This window comes from Neodiprion pinetum, chromosome 7 (genome assembly GCF_021155775.2).
Source record: "Neodiprion pinetum isolate iyNeoPine1 chromosome 7, iyNeoPine1.2, whole genome shotgun sequence".
NCBI lineage: Eukaryota > Metazoa > Arthropoda > Insecta > Hymenoptera > Diprionidae > Neodiprion > Neodiprion pinetum.
Genome location: NC_060238.1, coordinates 16,952,518 through 16,970,837, shown reverse-complemented (window position 1 = coordinate 16,970,837; position 18,320 = coordinate 16,952,518). Strand labels below are relative to the sequence as shown.

Below are 18,320 nucleotides of genomic sequence, written 5' to 3'. Positions count from 1 at the left end.
CCCCCACTACCTTCGTTGCCAGACCTGTATGTAACACCCGTATTCATAGCCTTTCCTTGAGGAACAAGGTTTCCTTGTTGATACACTCTGATCAACCGATGCAACTTGACAATGAAAGCCAAGCGGTTTAAGTTAGATTTAAATATAGCCGAGTGGCGCTTCGATCAGCAGTTTAGCCACCATAAGCAATCACATATCCCTAAATATGTCTTCCTTCTGGAAGGGAGAGACAAGTTGTGACTATGAAACGAGGACGCCTCCAAGATTCAAGGAAGCCTTCATCAAGGCGTTCCTTTATCCTTGAAATAAGGAGCGACTATGAATACGGGTATATAAGACCGTGATATGGGCCCATCCTTCTATCCTTGTGTAATCGCGCCCACGCGCGCTCAGCATTCTCTCGCAGTGTAGTATACTAGCATACACGACTCGCGTGTCCCGCGCATGCGCGATTAGACAAGGATAGAGGGGGGGGGCCTATGTGCAGCTTTCTCTTTCTACCGCGGTATCGCCTTCTCAGCCCGCTTACGCGGTCTATTCTTATATGTGTATGCTCTAGCCTCCATGGATTTGGTACATACATTTGAGCATTTCTCTCGACTGAACCCCCACCACCGCAGCAGGCCTTCCAGTTATATTAGAGTTCAGTGGCGTAAACGTAGTAAATGTGTAGCAAGCTCAGAATAAAATTAATAAAAATATTGCTTCTTGATTCACTGATAAATCATACATCGTTACAAAGAGTCAATTCCGAAAACTAAAAACAAAAAAACGTACGGAATTCAAAAATACTTTTTATAACTCATTCTTGTATTGAAGTGAAATCCAAGTTGAAAAGTACGTGTTCGGTTATGTTGACATCTTTTTTTGATACGGAATTTTTATAAATTGAATGCACATACGTAACATCTAGTTCGGTATTTGGAATTATATAACGCAAAATGCAATGAGGTAAAAATTATGATATTTTTATTACATACCATAATATGTGTATAGGTGTAGTTACTATATTATTAAAAAGAAATAATGAACCAAAAATTCTTGGGGAACAGTTACCAGGCTAGACGGGATGGCCGATATTTGAAAAAATATCGATATGTATCGACGTATAAAATACCGATACGTTAAAATATCAGAGTTTTAACATCGATATTTCGATACATCAATATCCCACAAATTTGTATTCGGTATCATAAAATGAAAAATAAAAAACATTCTCTTCTCTTTAGTTTATTGAATAGGGTTTAGGATTTTTGTGTGACAAAATATTAAAAGAAAAAGTACCATTTATTGTTTACACATCTATAAGATATGCCAATGCTCTCGAATTCAAAAATAGCAACATTTGTAAATGTTCACTGGTCAATATTTTACGTAGGTCAGTCATGACGAGTCTAGCGAGTGAAAATAGACGTTTCGACGGAACTGAACGAGCAGTAATACACAAATATCTCTTTGTCACTTTGTGAAACTTTGATCGGCTACGTTGGTTCCAAAACTCAATAGGTTTATTGTGGCGCTCAATTGGATCTTGACTGAGATAATATCTCAATTTATTGGGTATACCATCACAAGCATGCACTCCAGCTCTTTCAACGTTATTCACATGAACCAAATTGTCATGAAAAGACCACAAACTGTTTGCAGCAGTTGGAATATCTTCAACTTTGCTACTATTTTTAAGTAACAATTGTTCAGAAGAATCAGTATTGGGTCTTTTCTTTATTTTAGCGACAGCATTAGAGCCATGTAAAATATTTGCGAAATGAATTTTCCGAAATTGTGTATCCAAAATAGTTGCCACGGGTAATAAAGTGATCTGTTCAATGCTTTCAAATCTCTTTGTAAATTCTTCAAGAAGATGATTCTTCAAACGAAGCCCTGATGCTATGTTTGTTACAGATATTTTGACTATTAAGCTGATGATATCTTTTTGAATAATTTTAGAAGCTATTAAACTGAAGAGATTTGCAAAGCATGGCAATTGTTTCTCTACACCAAAATAATCTACCACTGCTTTTTTAATATTTACAGCACTATCACAACGTCTACAATATTGCTCATATCAATTTCCTAATTGTTCGCCGTTTCTCTAATTTGGTGACGCCAATTGTAACATTTTTCTGAATATTTTCTATTGAAAAATGCGAATGCGAAGTTACACTTAGGTAAATTTTGGTGTTTGGAGGGTCTATCCAAATATCTATCATCAAGAATACACCTGACAAGGGGACGTCGAAATTTGGGAAACACAGTTGGGGATGGGGCGACGCGTGGTTGCAGTACTCCTTCATAGTGTTGGTAATGACCCCACCATAGGGCGAGATGGCCAACCATTCAAAAGTTACATGCTTCGAAAATTGCTTTCATAATTTAAATAAAATTAAATAATATCGACTGGAACTCCTTCAAATATTCATTTGTATTGTTGTACAAGCGCTACGATGGGATTTGTCCTAAAAACAATCGAAACAAAAGGTATTTGAACAATTCGCAATCGAATAAATCAGGATTTTTTACAAGAGCAAGAAGTTTTGAGCATATCCATAGAAAGTAAACCTCGTTGACATTTTTAAAGATTTTCTGTCTCCGGTTAATTTCCACGCGAACCATGCGTATCGGATCATATTGTAAAATGCTAGAGATGATTGTGTTGATGATGAACGATCCATTGAATTTTAATACAATATTCTCAGGAATTAATCTCTTGTTCCGTTTCAATTACAGTAGCGCTATTTTGCAAGCGTTTAATGAGATTTTCAACTTGTCTGCAAAAATATACATCATAAGATTGCACTATAAGTGTACACTGTGGTGGAATTATTTTAATAACAATCGCTATAAAAAGTAATTCCACCAAAGTGTACACCTCTAATGCAATCTTGTGATGTATATTTTTACAGAATGGTTAAAAATCTCAAAACCCCCTCAAAATAGCGTTACTTTAATTGAAAAGGAACAAGAGGTTAATTCCCGAGAAGATTGTATTAAAATTCAATGGATCGTTCACCATCAATAATCATCTCTGGCGTTTCACAATATGATCACCTACGCGTGGTTCGCGTGAAAACTGGAGATGGAAAATCTTTAAAAATGTCGACGAGGTTTGCTTTTCGATGAATATCCTCAAAACTCCCTGCTTCTGTAATAAATTCTTATTTATTCGATGAGCGAATCGTTTAGATATCTTCTGATTCAAATGTTTTTACGAGAAATACCATTGTGACTTTTGTATAACAATACAGATGAATATTTGAAGAAAATCCAGACAACATTATTTAAGTTTATTTAAATTGTAAAAGAAATTTTCGGAGCGTATAGCTCTAATTGGTCATCTGGCCCTATGGTGGGGCCATAGCAGCACTATGAGGTAGTACTACAACCACGGGTCACCCCGTCCCCAACTGCGTTTCCCAAATCTGGCCATCCCCTTGTGAAACTTTGTAGAGTTTGCTTTCCGTCACATTCGATGAGATCTTGTACTTTTCTTCCATGAGACAAAACGAACTGAAACTTATCAGATATTAAAATTCCATATTGGCTGCTGCAGTATTGATATATCGGCAAGGTAAATATCGAAATAAATATTGATATTGTTCTCTCAATAATATCCATATTCCAGTATACCGTAATATATTACCCATCCTTGGACCATGAAATTATCCATATACGTACACTACAGAAAAATTGACAATCCTATGCACTCACTTATTATGAGATGGAAACATTTGCAAACCTACTTAAAATCTGTGATAAAATTAGAAATCGTACGAGAAATTTGACATCAAGAAAATTGTTTCAATCAGTTAAAATATATCAACCAGCTAATTCACGTATTGGTTAGCTGGTCTAGCCGAATGGGACAAGCTCTAGTAAATACCAATGGTCTATTGTATCTACAGAGTTGCTATTAAATCTTTCACTTCAATGCAGTGCCGTGCTTAGCCCTTGGAGCGCCTGGAGCAGGATGAAGGAAACTGCCTTCTTCAATAGACATATATGTCTATGTATGGGGAATTTCATATAAACCTAATTAACGACTGACCCTCGCCGTTTTTGATTTTGCTCAAAATTTTTTCTGCAACTATCCCAACTTTGAAACAGTACCCTTAATTTTTTCAGTTTTTTTACTTAACTGGTTAATTACTTATAAATATTCAGAATGGTTTTGAAAAGGATCTTTTCTAGAATGCTCTAAAACTGTATTTTCTGTGCCAAATATTTCAAGACCAGGCTCACGGTGCACTGACTTTTTTCTATTTTTTTCAGCACTTTTGATTTTTACGTTGAACTAGAACATTCATTAAACGGTCTGAAGATTCCCGAAAAATGCTCAAAACTTCTATTTCTCAATTAGAATATTTCTAGACCAGTTCCATTATGGAGCGATTTTTGTCTACTTTTTTGATACATTATACTTTTTTTTTATCAGCTTCATAATGAAGCCGGTCTCGAAATGTCCTGAATGAATAATAGAAGTTTCGAGAATTTTCGGGAATTTTAATCAGAAACATTACGTGTTTAAACTTTTTGTTTAAACCGGCCTATCGGAGGCCCGGTCTTGGCATGTTTCGAAAAGAAAATAAAAAAAAAAAAGTTTTTAAAAGAAAATACAATTTTTGAGAATTTTAATAAGTTCCTTTTCAAAATCATTCTCAATGTTTATAAATAATTAACCAGTTGAATGAAAAATCTGAAAAAATTCGAGGTACTGTTTCAGAATTGAATATATAGTCTAACCTGTGTGGACATCTGGGTTGTAAACCACCCCACGCCACGTAAGTGGCTCATATTGCATTATTTTTGAGGAAAAATGAAAATTTTCACATATTTAGATTTCATTGAATGTCATTTCTAAGATTTCACAATTTCATCAAAATTGATCACTTCCAACTTCAAAATGTATTATATAATTTTTTGTTCGGTTAGCTCTATGGAAACAATTTTATCTTGAAGTGTGTTGTTGAGAGCTTGCCGTTAAATTTTTAAGCAAACAATATTGAAAATTGAACGTTTTATAAACATTACGGAGTGGCACCTACTCCGTGTGTCTTTTATCTTTTTATTTTCGGATGTGTTCATAACAGGTTAAATGAAAATTAAAAAATAATACATAGTGGACCCGGTGATTCGTCACGCGTCCGTTGTCGAACGCGCGGGCTCCATGCCGAATGCGTAAGGTGAGACTGAAGTAGTATGTTGCGCATGTGTATCGACGCCCATATTGGTGCCATACATTTACCATTTTCATTTCCACACCAATTATTGTTACGCTCGTGACAGCGAAACCATGACAAATACGCAAGGAGAAACATTCTCAAGATTATTGTAGATACCAAATTTTTTGATTTTATGAAACAAAAACATATATCTGAATACCGCTTTCACGGCACAGCGTCTGGGGCGGCTACTCCTTTGATCCATCCCTAGGTACGGCGCTGCTTGAATGGCAACGTAATGCACATAATTATTTTTTTTCATTCTTATGATTGACTTCTCTTTTACGTGTAGAGAGATGGAGTCTAGTTCATGACATTTATAAGAGTGTAAATACCATGCCATCGTAGAGCCTTATTACAACATGGCTGTTCACAGTGCTCGTATTGATTAAGGTGTCGAAGCACGATTATCCGTCACTTTCGCATAACTGGATGAGGGACGGAAGCGTGCATCCAATTACCAGACTGCGCTCTACTATGTACGAAAACATCTTCAAGGGCATGCTGTAGTCAGACTTGACCGATCGAGAAATCCCTTTTTTGAAAACTACAAGTTGCTCTAAAATGGCGACATCAAATGTCAAGTTGATTCAATAATTTATGAAGAACAAATTCTACCTAGCTAGCACACCAAATTCACTGCTATCGAAAAGAAGTGTATTGTTAATGAATTCCAAAGTGTAAGTGTATCACTTATATTGCCTATTATCAAAGTCTACACATTACTTATCTGATAAAGCTGTAGTCAGTAGAATTCTGTAGGCAATGTCAACCAGTATAGCCGAAAACATTTTTGTTTCGCCCATGCAACAATAACGCCGAAAAATTTATTCCTGTAATTAGTCGCGATTGTGATTGTCAACGGTCGGTTTTTGATAACAGTAAAAATGCGTGACGCACAGATACTCAAGACGCACGAAAAATAAATTCTTCATGTTAGTGAATTTTGCGTGCAAGGTCGAATGGGTTCATAAAATTTTAGTTTTTATTACTATTTTAATACCAATAGAATTTTAATCGAACATTCTTTTCACAAATTTTCAGACAACAGTGGTTCTATGTATCTTCCAAATAAATATGAGCCTTCCGTGATAAAAGAGTATGCACAAGGAATGTCTTAAAGCAGTTTTTCAAAACAGTTCAAAGATTTTTATCGTACGAAAGTATATGTGTAAAATTTTTTCCGAAAAAGGGTGTCGTAGTGAAACCATAATTGTTCAAAGAAGTAAGTGCCCGGGCGCAAGTGGATCTCATTGATATGCAATCTTGCAAAGATCAAGACTACAAGTTTATTTTAAATTATCAAGAGCATTTGACTAAATTTGTACTCCTCAGGCCTTTAAAAACGAAGACCGCTGCAGAAGTGGCATACGTTTTGATTGACTTGTTTTGTGTATTCGGTGCTCCTGCAGTGCTTCAGTCAGATAATGGACGTGAATTCGTGAATTCGATCATAAATGAACTCTCGCTCTTGTGGCCTGGATTAAAAATTGTCCATGGGAAACCCCGCCACTCCCAGAGCCAGGGAAGCGTAGAGAGATCAAGTCGAGATGTGAAAGATATGCTGCGGGCGTGGATGACATAATAATACGACAAAATGGAGTGAGGGCTTGCATTTCGTTCAATTTCAGAAAAACAATAGCTTCCATACGGGAATCAAGCAGTCACCTTACCGGGCGATCTTTGGTCGAGAAGCGAAATTAGGGTTGAAGGACTCGGCATTGCCACAAGAAATGTTAGCATTATTCAATACGGAAGAAGAAATTGAAGAACTTTTAAATAATTCCACCTCCAGTTTATCTTCAATTCCTAAAGAAAAAACTATAGCCGAGACTCACGAGAGTATTAAGCGAAGTCATGAGGTTGCATTTCAAGGCCTAGAAAAGCAAGCAAAAAGAATGAAACTCGCTAGTGATGCTAAATTCAAGCCGTTGGAGAGGGGAATGTTTGTATTATTACCGGTCCCCGATGTTGACAAGAGCAAGGCCGATTCAAAGAATTTAATAGGTAACTTGCTGATTCTATTTATTTTTCTCTTACTAGGGGCTGCGCCCCTGCGCGCTTCGCGCGCCAACCCCATCTCGGCGCTACGCGCATCACTATTTCCTTGTACAGTGTCTGTTAGACAGGTGAATTTATTTATGCTGATTTGATGACAGGTCTGCAACTGTTGATCAGTTGTTTCCGATCAACCCGAAATTGCTAGTGGCTCCCTATGCAGGTCTGCTCAGATTGTTTTCGTAAACGAATCCACTCACATGTACAAAATCCCCGATGCCATGCATCCCCAATTGCATTTGGCGACTTATTTTGCTATAGTTATTATTTTCCCCATAGTAGAAGAAATTCATAGCTTTGCTGTAAGTAGAATTTCTGTGGCTTCAGACAAATTAAAAACACGTTATGATATTCGAGCCAGGGATATAAAATTTAATCCCGGAGATTCTGTCTGGCTCTTTCAACCTCGAAGACAGAAAGGACAATGTCCGAAACTACAAAGAAATTGGGAAGGCCCTTACTTAACGGTTAACCGGAAAAAACCTATTTCTTCTCTGATATAACTCTCCTCGAGTTCTGTTTCATTACTTCTACTCAGTGTTGGGCAAAATTGTAATAAAAAATTAACAATTACAAATCACTAAGGATAATTTTTAATGACATTGAATTTCATTAAAATTATTTTCAGTAATAATAATTGAATCGGAGTTCAGTGAAATTACTTTTGATAATTGTAATTGACTCAGAGTCCATCGAAATTATTTCCAGTAATTGTAATTGAATTGGATTTCATTAAAATTACATTGAGTAATTTGAATTTAATCAAAGTTTATCAAAATTACTTTCAGTGATTGGAATTTAATCAGAAATCATTTCAATTATCCTCAGTGATTGTAATTAAATCAGACATTATTAAAATTCTTTTGAGTAATTGTAAACCACACGATGTGGTCCAATTGAATTTCTTTCTCTAACGTTATTCCTGTGAAATAATAACAAATAGACAAATAAATTTACTCCGTTTTTGGAGTATTCAAATGGTGTGATCGGAACGAGTCTTTTACAGTCAATATGTGAATGGGCTATGGTTACCAAAGTTTTTTGGGTAGCTGATCAAGGATTTCACATTACTTTGAAAAATTAATTTGTTTAAATAATTTGCTTGACCAGTCAATGTGAATATGTAAGCTCCATGAAGTTCCCGATGTTTTCGGAATTTGAAATTATGTTGAGAATTCGACATTACGTTTCCAAAGGTAATTTGTTTAAATAAATTATGAAAAACAATTGAAATTTGAAAAAAAAACATAATCATTTCCATTAATTGTAATGGATAACAGAAAAATTACAATTGTTCCAAGTAATTGTAATTAGTAGCAAAAAAATTACAATTTTTTCAAGTAATTTTAATTGACAACAAAAAAATTACAATTATTTCGAGTAATTGTAGTTGATAATCATAAAATTACAATTGTTTATACTAACTGTAATTGGTAAATCAAAATTTATAATTATTTCCCGCAATTGTAATTAGTTACTAAATATTACAGTTATTCACAGTAATTGTAATTTACGGGTAATGAAATGACGAAAGTAATTTCTGCTTCTACTGACATGTTTGCCAGTATGATATATTTGAAACGGTATTCAGTCTCACCTTTGCGTGTCGATCTTGAGTGCCGTATACACAATACGCCAGCGCGCGAAAAAGACAATTCCCGTCGGGAATCATCTTGATAATTCTCGTTTGTATGTTTATTTTTTGCGTGTCAGAAACAGATACCTATAAAGATATTTGTCAAAGACTGTCATAAACAGCCGATGACAGCTGTCATAGGAAGTTTTGTTTGCTAGATGCTTTTTGTTTTGTTTTCGGCATCTCACTCCACCGCCAACTTCATGCGTATACTATTGTTATTATAATCTTTTTTATACTATTGTCATTATAATCTTTTTCACCTGTTGCTACTTCTTTTTCATTTGTTCAGAAATTTTTTATCAGATAGAAAGACTATGATTATCATTATTAAAGCTAGTATTATGATACAGGGGTCATCATGGAAGTAACTGAAGATGGATTTTATAAGATCGAAACCCAGAGCGGAATTATATCTGGATTATTTAGTAGGAATCAAATAGCCCCAGCTACGGCCGAATTTCTCCAGAAGGATGTCCCTCAACGAACTCTCGTACAATGCGCGCAGTTTACGGCACGAAACGTACATTGCGCGCACTGTACAGAATAACTTGTACAAACTCCGCATAAACCAGGATTGTACAAACAGATCCCTACAATGCGCGCATTGTACGATTGCGGGGTTTGTACCTATAAAACCGCGCACTCGATTTATACGAGGTGTGTTCAAAAAGTAAGGTGACTTTTCTAATTTCGCGGGCTATGTCCGTTCGATCTTCGATTTTTTTTTATGTTATGTTGGTACATTTGTCCCGAACATCTGTACACAGTTTCAAGTGTATAGCATGTTTAGTTTGTTTTTGACAGATACAAAGGTGAGACGTATTTTGGTGTGCTCGGCGATTTTTTGCTATCAAGAAAAATGGATCAAAGAATTTGCATCAAATTTTGTGTAAAAAATAGAATTAAGTGCTCCAAAACACTTGAAATGTTGACAGTGGCATACGGTGAGTCTACTCTTAGTAAAAAAAACGTTTATAAGTGGTACAAGCTCTTCCAAGATGGCCGAGAAGATGCCAATGACGAACCTCGCTCTGGACGCCCCAGCACGTCAACAACAGATGAAAACGTTGAAGCAGTGAAGAAAATTGTTTTCGAAAATCGTCGAATCACTATCAGAGAAGTTGCTGAGGATGTTGGCATATCGGTTGGCTCGTGCCATGAAATTTTTTCGGATGTTTTGGGTATGAGACGTGTGTCAGCGAAGTTTGTTCCGAAACTGCTTAATTTTGACCAGAAGAATCGTCGCATGAGCATCGCTCAAGAGCTGTTGAATGACGTCAATGATGATCCTGATTTACTCAAAAGGGTCATAACTGGTGACGAATCATGGGTATATGGTTATGACATCGAAACCAAAGTCCAATCGTCCCAGTGGAAGAGCCCAGGAGAGCCAAGACCGAAAAAAGCACGCCAAGTTCGATCAAATGTCAAGGTTTTGCTCACTGTTTTCTTCGATTACCGTGGCGTAGTGTATCAGGAGTTCTTACCAAAAGGTCGTACGGTCAATAAAGAGTATCACCTTGAAGTTATGCGCCGTTTGCGAGAAGCAATACGAAGGAAACGTCCGGAATTGTGGAAAAACAATTCGTGGCTTTTGCATCACGATAATGCACCTGCTCACTCATCGTTGCTTGTGAGAGGTTTTTTGACCAAAAACAACACCACAATCATGCCTCAGCCACCATATTCACCGGATTTGGCCCCATGCGACTTTTTCCTGTTCCCAAAACTGAAGAGACCTATGAAAGGACGGAGATTTGCAACGATTGAGGAGATAAAGACTGCATCGCTGGAAGAGCTCAAAGCTATACCAGAAAGTGCTTATCAGAAGTGCTTTGAGGATTGGAAAAAGCGTTGGCACAAGTGTATTATATCTGAGGGGGATTACTTTGAAGGGGACAACATAAATATTGATGAATAAATAAATATTTTTTCATAAAAATATAAAGTCACCTTACTTTTTGAACACACCTCGTACATTGGGTTATACTGTCATCTAAACTTAAATAATAATTCCTGGAATGAAATCCTAGAATCAGAAGTTAATTCACTTTCAGGGTAAGCTTGTATTCAGAATAATTCGGGAATTAAAAATACAGGAGGTTTACCTTCAAAATACAGTCAATTAAATAGCTGTGGCCTGCATTATTATATACATAGTTGAATTTTTTATTGCAAGTGTATGAAAATTTACACAAGTTCATTTTCTGGCCGATATACATATGAGAAATATATAGGTACAAGTCGCAATACCGTATTTTACTCTGGGCCTGAATACAAGGGCCATTGAAACACAAGAATCCATCAACTCGCTGTACTTTGTGCAAAAGAGCCACTTACGCGCACTGTTAATAAACACGAATATTCTCGTGTTTGTCGATACAGTACCTGGGTGTATTTTCAAGATGATCCAGTGAACACAAATATTGGTATTTTCTAGAATTTTTGTTCCAGAATTTTGGACGCATTTTATTTCAACGTGTTGCAGTACTAACAAGATTTCATAATCTACCGAGACTTAAAGAATTAACTGCAACTTGAAGTATACTCTCATGAATTTTCTTACATAGAGTAGATAAAGTGTACGTTCATATTTTTATTTCAACCTGGTCGGATCAAGTAATTTTTAAATGAAATGGATATTTTCACACGTTTTTTTCCATCATAACATCAAAATTTGAGTAAGCCGACAATGGAAATTTCGTTTCATAAAAACTTGACAAATTTCGTGAGAGTATGTATATAACAAAAATAGTGCAGTTAAGAAAATTCATAGCTTCAGAAAAAGTCTGAAGTCTTAATATATGCAACCACTGTTCAGAACCGTAGAGATAGAGATATCACAATTGCAACCTCAGATTATTTTGGTTAAAATTGGTGATAATTCCCTTGTTTGATGCATAAACCTCCGATATTTTCTAGCTTTTAATGAGTTTAGATAAAATATTACTGATTCTTAATAGACGTTTCGGAGCCAAAAATATAAGATACTCATACATTATACTCATATAAAGAATTGTATTAATGCTTGAATAGGTTGGATTGGCTCTTACGAAAGAACAAGCTGGTTCAATGGAATAGTTGGAAAATGAATTTTCAAGCTTTGTGTTATAAGCGGATTTCACGGTGGTCTAAGCAAGGGTGATAAAATTTATTTTTATATTTTTCAATCACATGCTGAAACTTGTGCAATACGGAGCCTTATTGTTCAGCAAATAGATATTCTTAATGTTCTTCCGGGATTCACAAATCAGTAAACAAGTTTTGACTTTATTGTTAGTCACGACAGTTATAGCATGAGCTATATACCTATATGATTACATGACCACATCAAACGTTTACTGAAGATGCATACAGACTGCTAACCTTATAGACTTTGCTTCACGGTTAAATACATCATTTGGGGAGATGAACAGCCGGGAGAAAATTTAAGGAGTCTTCTCGATTTAACATTGGGATCCCACAAGACGGGTCGGTACATGCAGAGCAACATTTACCCCTCAACCCACCCAACCAGAAGCAATATTAGCCCAGGGCAGAACTTTTTTACATATCTTCAGTCAACGCATTAGGTTTTGTTAATTAACGGACTTAAACTTGACTTCCTTAAGAATCGAAGGACCAGGTCTGGAAGTTACCCAATAGAACTGATACGTTATTTTTATAGGTGTCATAAGTGGCATGATTTTTATATGTTATTAAAAATTACATAATCCCGAGTTATTAAAATTCACGAAATTCCGTGAAACTATAATAAAAACTAGAGGAGCTATGGATAGATTAAATTTGTGCCCATCAAACCGAAAGATGTAGTCCTTTTAGTTGTAAGCATACATCTCAACCTGGAATGTAAAGATTCTGTCTTCAATAAACCTTGAACTAATAATGAAGATTATTGAAAAATTTGTTGTCCGGTATGCCAATGTAAGCGTAACAGCATTAAGAAAAACCAAAGTTTAGGTAACCACTATTCTAACCCAAAATACTGCAACAGGCATTATGACCACCTAAATTGACTATAATATTTAATTTACAAATCATTGTCAGATATAACAGTTGCCTCTGCACGTAAACATATAACGAGATTGAAACCAGCAGCCAGAATGAGCAGCCAAACGTTCTAATGTTCATTCAAATAACGTGATTAAGACAGAAAATCAAAATCTTATGAAATATCTTGAATCCCCAATACTTTAATAGAATTATGAGGATAAAACGGAACTGCATATTTCTATTTACAAATAATTTAATACGTTTGGCTGCTAACTCTGGCTGCTATCTTCAGCTTCATAATTATATGTATATGGGGTATGTAAAATACTTGACAGAGAATGTAAAATCTTGCTGATAGAATAAGATCAACTTGTTGTACCTCATTAAATTAAAGTTAAAACACATGCAAAATGCAGATACGAAATAGAAAAGAATTGTATGTAGGGCGAATGTGCTAGTAGTCACCTTTAGATTAGAAATGGTTGCCCACTTATTTAGTTGAATGTGGTTCAATACTACAGAAATCAGTTTTACAGATCAAATGTTCTACAGAATATGTTTTACAGACTTGTTTCGACAAAAATATTTTTCCACAGAAAGGAATTTGATTCACATCAGAAATAATTCTGCATGAGTTATTCTACTGGGGAATTGTTCTACAAAAGTATTTTTCTACAGCAAATTTTTCTACACAACATTTTTCTACAAATTGTGATTGACACAGTACACATTCAAAGTAATCATCGAATTGTCAAAATCATACATTTAATCATCGATTTTATACATTTTGATTCAATTTAATTTAAATTATTTGTGTTGAATTTATGTGTGTGTGTTGTGTCAAACAGATATTGTGTTGGATGTGTGAAGCTATAAAACTGTTCTATAGAAAAAATTTTGTACAATAATTGTCATGTAGAATAATTCATGTAGGATTATTTCTGATGTGGATCTCGAATTCCGTTCTGTAGGAAAATATTCTGTAGAAAAATTTCTGTAGAAACGAGTCTGTATAACATTTACCCTGTAGAACTGATTTCTGCGAAATCGATTATCATCCATTTAGTTCACCTTCTGTTATAATGGGGGCCCACAGTTGTCAAGCTGGATTGCAGGTGACGCACAATCGTTGGTCTACTTTGCCGCGAAATTCCGGTGTTACAAAATGAAAAAGTATTTTGTGTGGACGATCGAAGAATTTAAACAGGTTAATTTGCCATGGTGCTTTTCTCCAATTGAAGAAAAAAGATCTTCTATAAAGGAAAATAAATTTTAACGTAATATTGTATGCTTGAATTTGAATTTTGAACCAACGATGGTGCTGCCATCAAGCTTCAAGAGTTGGCAGTGTGGTTTCCCATTAGGTGTACACTTCTTATCCGTAACCATAAAAATGTATCCACTTCATCCATACCACGGACGTATATTAGTAGAGAACTGACAACTCCCGGCAATATCGCACCTCCTTATGGTCTGTTAGTACGGGCTTTTACTGTTATAGCGCTGACAGTATTTAGCCCTTTTCTATTAATTTTTTAAACTAATAAGGTGTCGACAATCGATTTTCCTGAAATGAAAACTAAAATAACGCTGTTAATCGTATTTGAAAGATCCAATGTACTTCGAAGTCTGTTTGTTCGTTTGTTTGCACGTTTATGTTTATCGTCCATGCGAATTGACTGTCAGCGCACCACAGTCAAAACGACGATACAACGCGGAACTAGCCGACAATAAGGGGGACCAATTATGACAAGGCTGACATAGGGAGTTGCCAGTACTGTAATATACATCTGTGATCCATACTTATCATCTTTTATGAGTAGTTTTGTAAACATACATTTTTTACGTAATCATGTACATTGTTTTGTTAGTTTAGATTTTTATTTTTATAACGTAATTCCTTTGCTAATGAGTTGACACGTATTAAATTTCCGTAATCAAATAGCTGTGGCCAACCATTCGTTTAATAGTGCCCATCCACTGGGTCTACTTTTTGAAGTAGCTGACCATCAGCACATTCACCCTATGTTCTTAAGCCAAAAAACATTGTGTCTAACTACAGAAAAAAATTAGAGACCGATGTTAAGCGAGTAACCACGGTTTTCATCAACATTTCGAACATGCAGATAAAAAAAAACCGCATTCATATTTCAAACACTGAGACCTTCACTTCAGAATTGATAGTTTCGACCTGTTTTTTTTATTTATTTTTTTATATTTTAGTGTGAATGAACACAATGCAAAATTAGCCGTCCTTTCTGTTAAATTTTATCATCAACATTTGTGTTGAGTTATACATGATGAAGAGAAATACAGATGTTGTTGATCTGATTTGAATAAAAAAATCAAGTCGGAATTTGAAAACTTTGGCTGACATTTTTAGAGGCGACCAGTTAAAATCTAAAAAAAATATCATCATAGGTATTGAATACATACTCCGACGTTTTATAAATTCGTCATAGATGTAGTTATACTTGTACAAACTAAGAAATTATCTTACTTTTTCGATGTTTTGACTGTACATTTAACTATATATTCATTCGGATAGTGATATTAAAGCTACTTGACATCATCGCATGTGGTGATTGATCATCTTTAATTCTAAAATTCTGACAATCGTATAGTGAATGTTTGTGAGTCAAGTCATAGTACACTGCCATAACTATAACAATTGTGAATATAAAAATCAATATAAGGCTAACTTATCAAACTATTATTACAAACTATATTCTATTGTAATCCATATGTCAGAGCCCAATTATTCTAGATTTTTTTAAACAGCAACGAAAGTCTGTTATTAATAAACTAATATTGATACTGCAATTTTCATGAATTTACATGTGTGTGTATGTATGCGTATATATATATATATATATATATATATACACCCATATCTTTTTTAGGATAATGTGTCGTCATTGCATATTACGTAGATATTAATTGCCATTTGCTAGAATATTTTCATTAGATGGTTATTTAACAAAGGAGCCCCACTGAGTCACATCGTTACCCTATTTTCAAAGTCAGTGACGATTTCTGGTGGTAAAATGTCAGTCGATCTTGGTACAAGTAGTTGGAATATCTGTGGAGTATAGAAAGTTCCATATCATATGTGTCTATATAATTACTATCATCAAAGACCAGCATGTTTCTGACATGAATCATGAATTGACATGTGGTATTATTGTTCACTGTAATAAGTTAATATTTAGAATTTTCCAATTAAAATGGTATACAAAGGCAAAGCTATACTTGTGAATATCGATCATTTTCTTACATATTGCTGGTGATACTATAACAACGGTTTAGGAACACGAGATACCTTTTTCACAAAGATGTGTAACTATGCAATTTCTACTCCAAATTGAGTAACCAAACCTACGAAATCCAAATTCCAGCATGTTCAAATAAGTCGTACTATTGGGAAGGAAACTGAACTCTTAGACACGCCACAAATAAAAATGTGACATAATTTGATTCTCATACATCAGTAATAAAAGCAGTCATTGCTGTACTAATATCATATGGAGGGTCTAGGAGGTCTGGTAGGTATCAATCGTTTTTATTTATTTTTTTTATCTCTTTTTTTTTTTAAATACAGAAGGAAATTGAAAGCAAAAAATTTTCTATATCTTCTATAGATTAGGTTGAATAGAAAAGAAAAATAACCGCTTTGAAATGTCCATGACTGGTGACAGTCTTTCTAAAGTCTTTCAAAATTTTTCAATTATATTATTCACAAGTAAATTTCAACCTTGTTTGTAATTTTCAAGAGCACAAATCCAATCTTCTGTAAGTAGTATCCGCAGCTTCATGATTCACATGTGATGATATGCGGGAAACTGAGATCAATTTAGCCTGTTCTTAGTGTCTGTAAAATTTTTAATTGTGGGAAGATGGTGAGCAAAGTTTTAATATCCTTCCGTAGAGAACTCAAATTCAGTTTGTAACTTCCATGAAATAACATATTTAGAATTAATATTTTATTTCATTCTGAAAAAAGATAAAATGTACATGATTTGATTATAGAACAACTTCTGACTGTCATATTGTATGTACGTGGATCTTCAATTGGGTCTTTTTGCTATTGTATTTGTTTTACATTACTCGAATTAAATTGTTACGTAACTGCAAATTAACAAATATCAAAACTAAGAGCATTGAAGGTTTAAAAATGTTTGCTGCGCTGCCGCAGGCAACAACTTGACTACGTTGTAGTTTTTTACAGGAGGTAGCATAGAAAATAGGATTTGTGGCATGTGCGCATACAGGGACTTCTTGACCCGTATGAGTTCGTATTCACCTTCGGCTTGTGTGGCACTTTACACTTGTCAAGAAATCTTTATTTTATGCACATGTGTCACAAAAATAATATGGCATGAAAAATGACAGTACAAATCGTTCACGTTTATAGCTCCAGTACCTTTCAATTGTTACAAAAAAGAATATAATTTACAATTGGAGACACGAAATATAAATGCAAGAAAAAAATTTAATAAATAAAACGAAGTTTATGACAGACACAATTCTGTAAAATTAATGAAAAACTTGCTTCAATTGTATATCACGTGGGTGAATTTTATTTGGAAGAAACTGTGTAATGACGTAACGTAGATTTATTACTTCTGTTATGAATTTTTAATATTCCTTCAACGTGCAGTCTTTTTTCATATTAATTAACGTTGTAAGGTGCAATTGTGTACAAACATATGTTTAGAGAAATTACAAGAATTATGTTATCTTTACGTTGTTTGAACAGCAGGGAAATGGTTGAAAAATAATTGATCCGAACTTATTTTAGGTGTAAATCTTACAAATACTGTTCTTATAAATATTATCTATAACAGTTAAAATTAGTTTTTCATCAAATACATCAGTGGAAGCCCCGTGGATGACATTTGACCTACTCAATATGATTACATGACAATCTATGCCAATGACAAAGTTTGTTAGAACTATCAGTTTTGCGAATTATTTTATATAAAAATGATAATTAAGAAAAAGCGCTAACTGCGTCAAGAACGTTCCAAGAAAGAAAGAAAGTGTTTACATTGTCAAAAAAGTTATTTCCCTACTCCGAGACACTAAAAAGGCGTTAATTTTATATACATTGAAAAATATTCGACTTACCATGACAAGACCAATTTATCATTCATTGCTTTGAATAATGGATAGAAGATCGAAATGTTCATGATTTGATAGTTGAAAGTAAATCGATCTTCTATACGTATTCTCTGACTTTTACATTTTCACTGCTAATAATTAATCAGTAATTATTCATTATTCAAGACCATCAAAGTCTTCTGTTTTCAAAATTGTGTCACACAATTCAGCCGTCTGTAGACCAATATCTACCATCTCGTCTTCTGTATTCATCACTGGAAGAGAATAATTGAGAATACTTCACTTTA

General features: G+C 34.6%; 1 protein-coding gene and 1 long non-coding RNA gene across 9 annotated transcripts in view; one reads left to right on the top strand and one right to left on the bottom strand.

Moving 5' to 3' along the window:
• The first annotated feature begins 630 nt into the window (after positions 1–630).
• LOC124224006 (uncharacterized) lies at positions 631–6,396 on the top strand. The gene is made up of 2 exons (XR_006884405.2): positions 631–951; positions 1,379–6,396. It is a non-coding gene; the product is annotated as an uncharacterized lncRNA (long non-coding RNA).
• Positions 6,397–8,249: 1,853 nt separating this feature from the next.
• Positions 8,250–18,320, bottom strand: part of LOC124223993 (transcription factor Clamp) — an 88,793-nt gene continuing 78,722 nt past the window's right edge. For 7 of the 8 annotated variants that reach the window (XM_046636464.2, XM_046636472.2, XM_046636471.2 and 4 more), the window contains one exon: positions 8,250–18,287. In XM_046636464.2, the coding sequence (XP_046492420.1) occupies positions 18,190–18,287 (98 nt within the window). In that variant the 3' untranslated portion in view covers positions 8,250–18,189. The remainder of the gene's footprint in view (positions 18,288–18,320) is intronic. The other variant, XR_006884400.2, reaches the window with a different exon arrangement.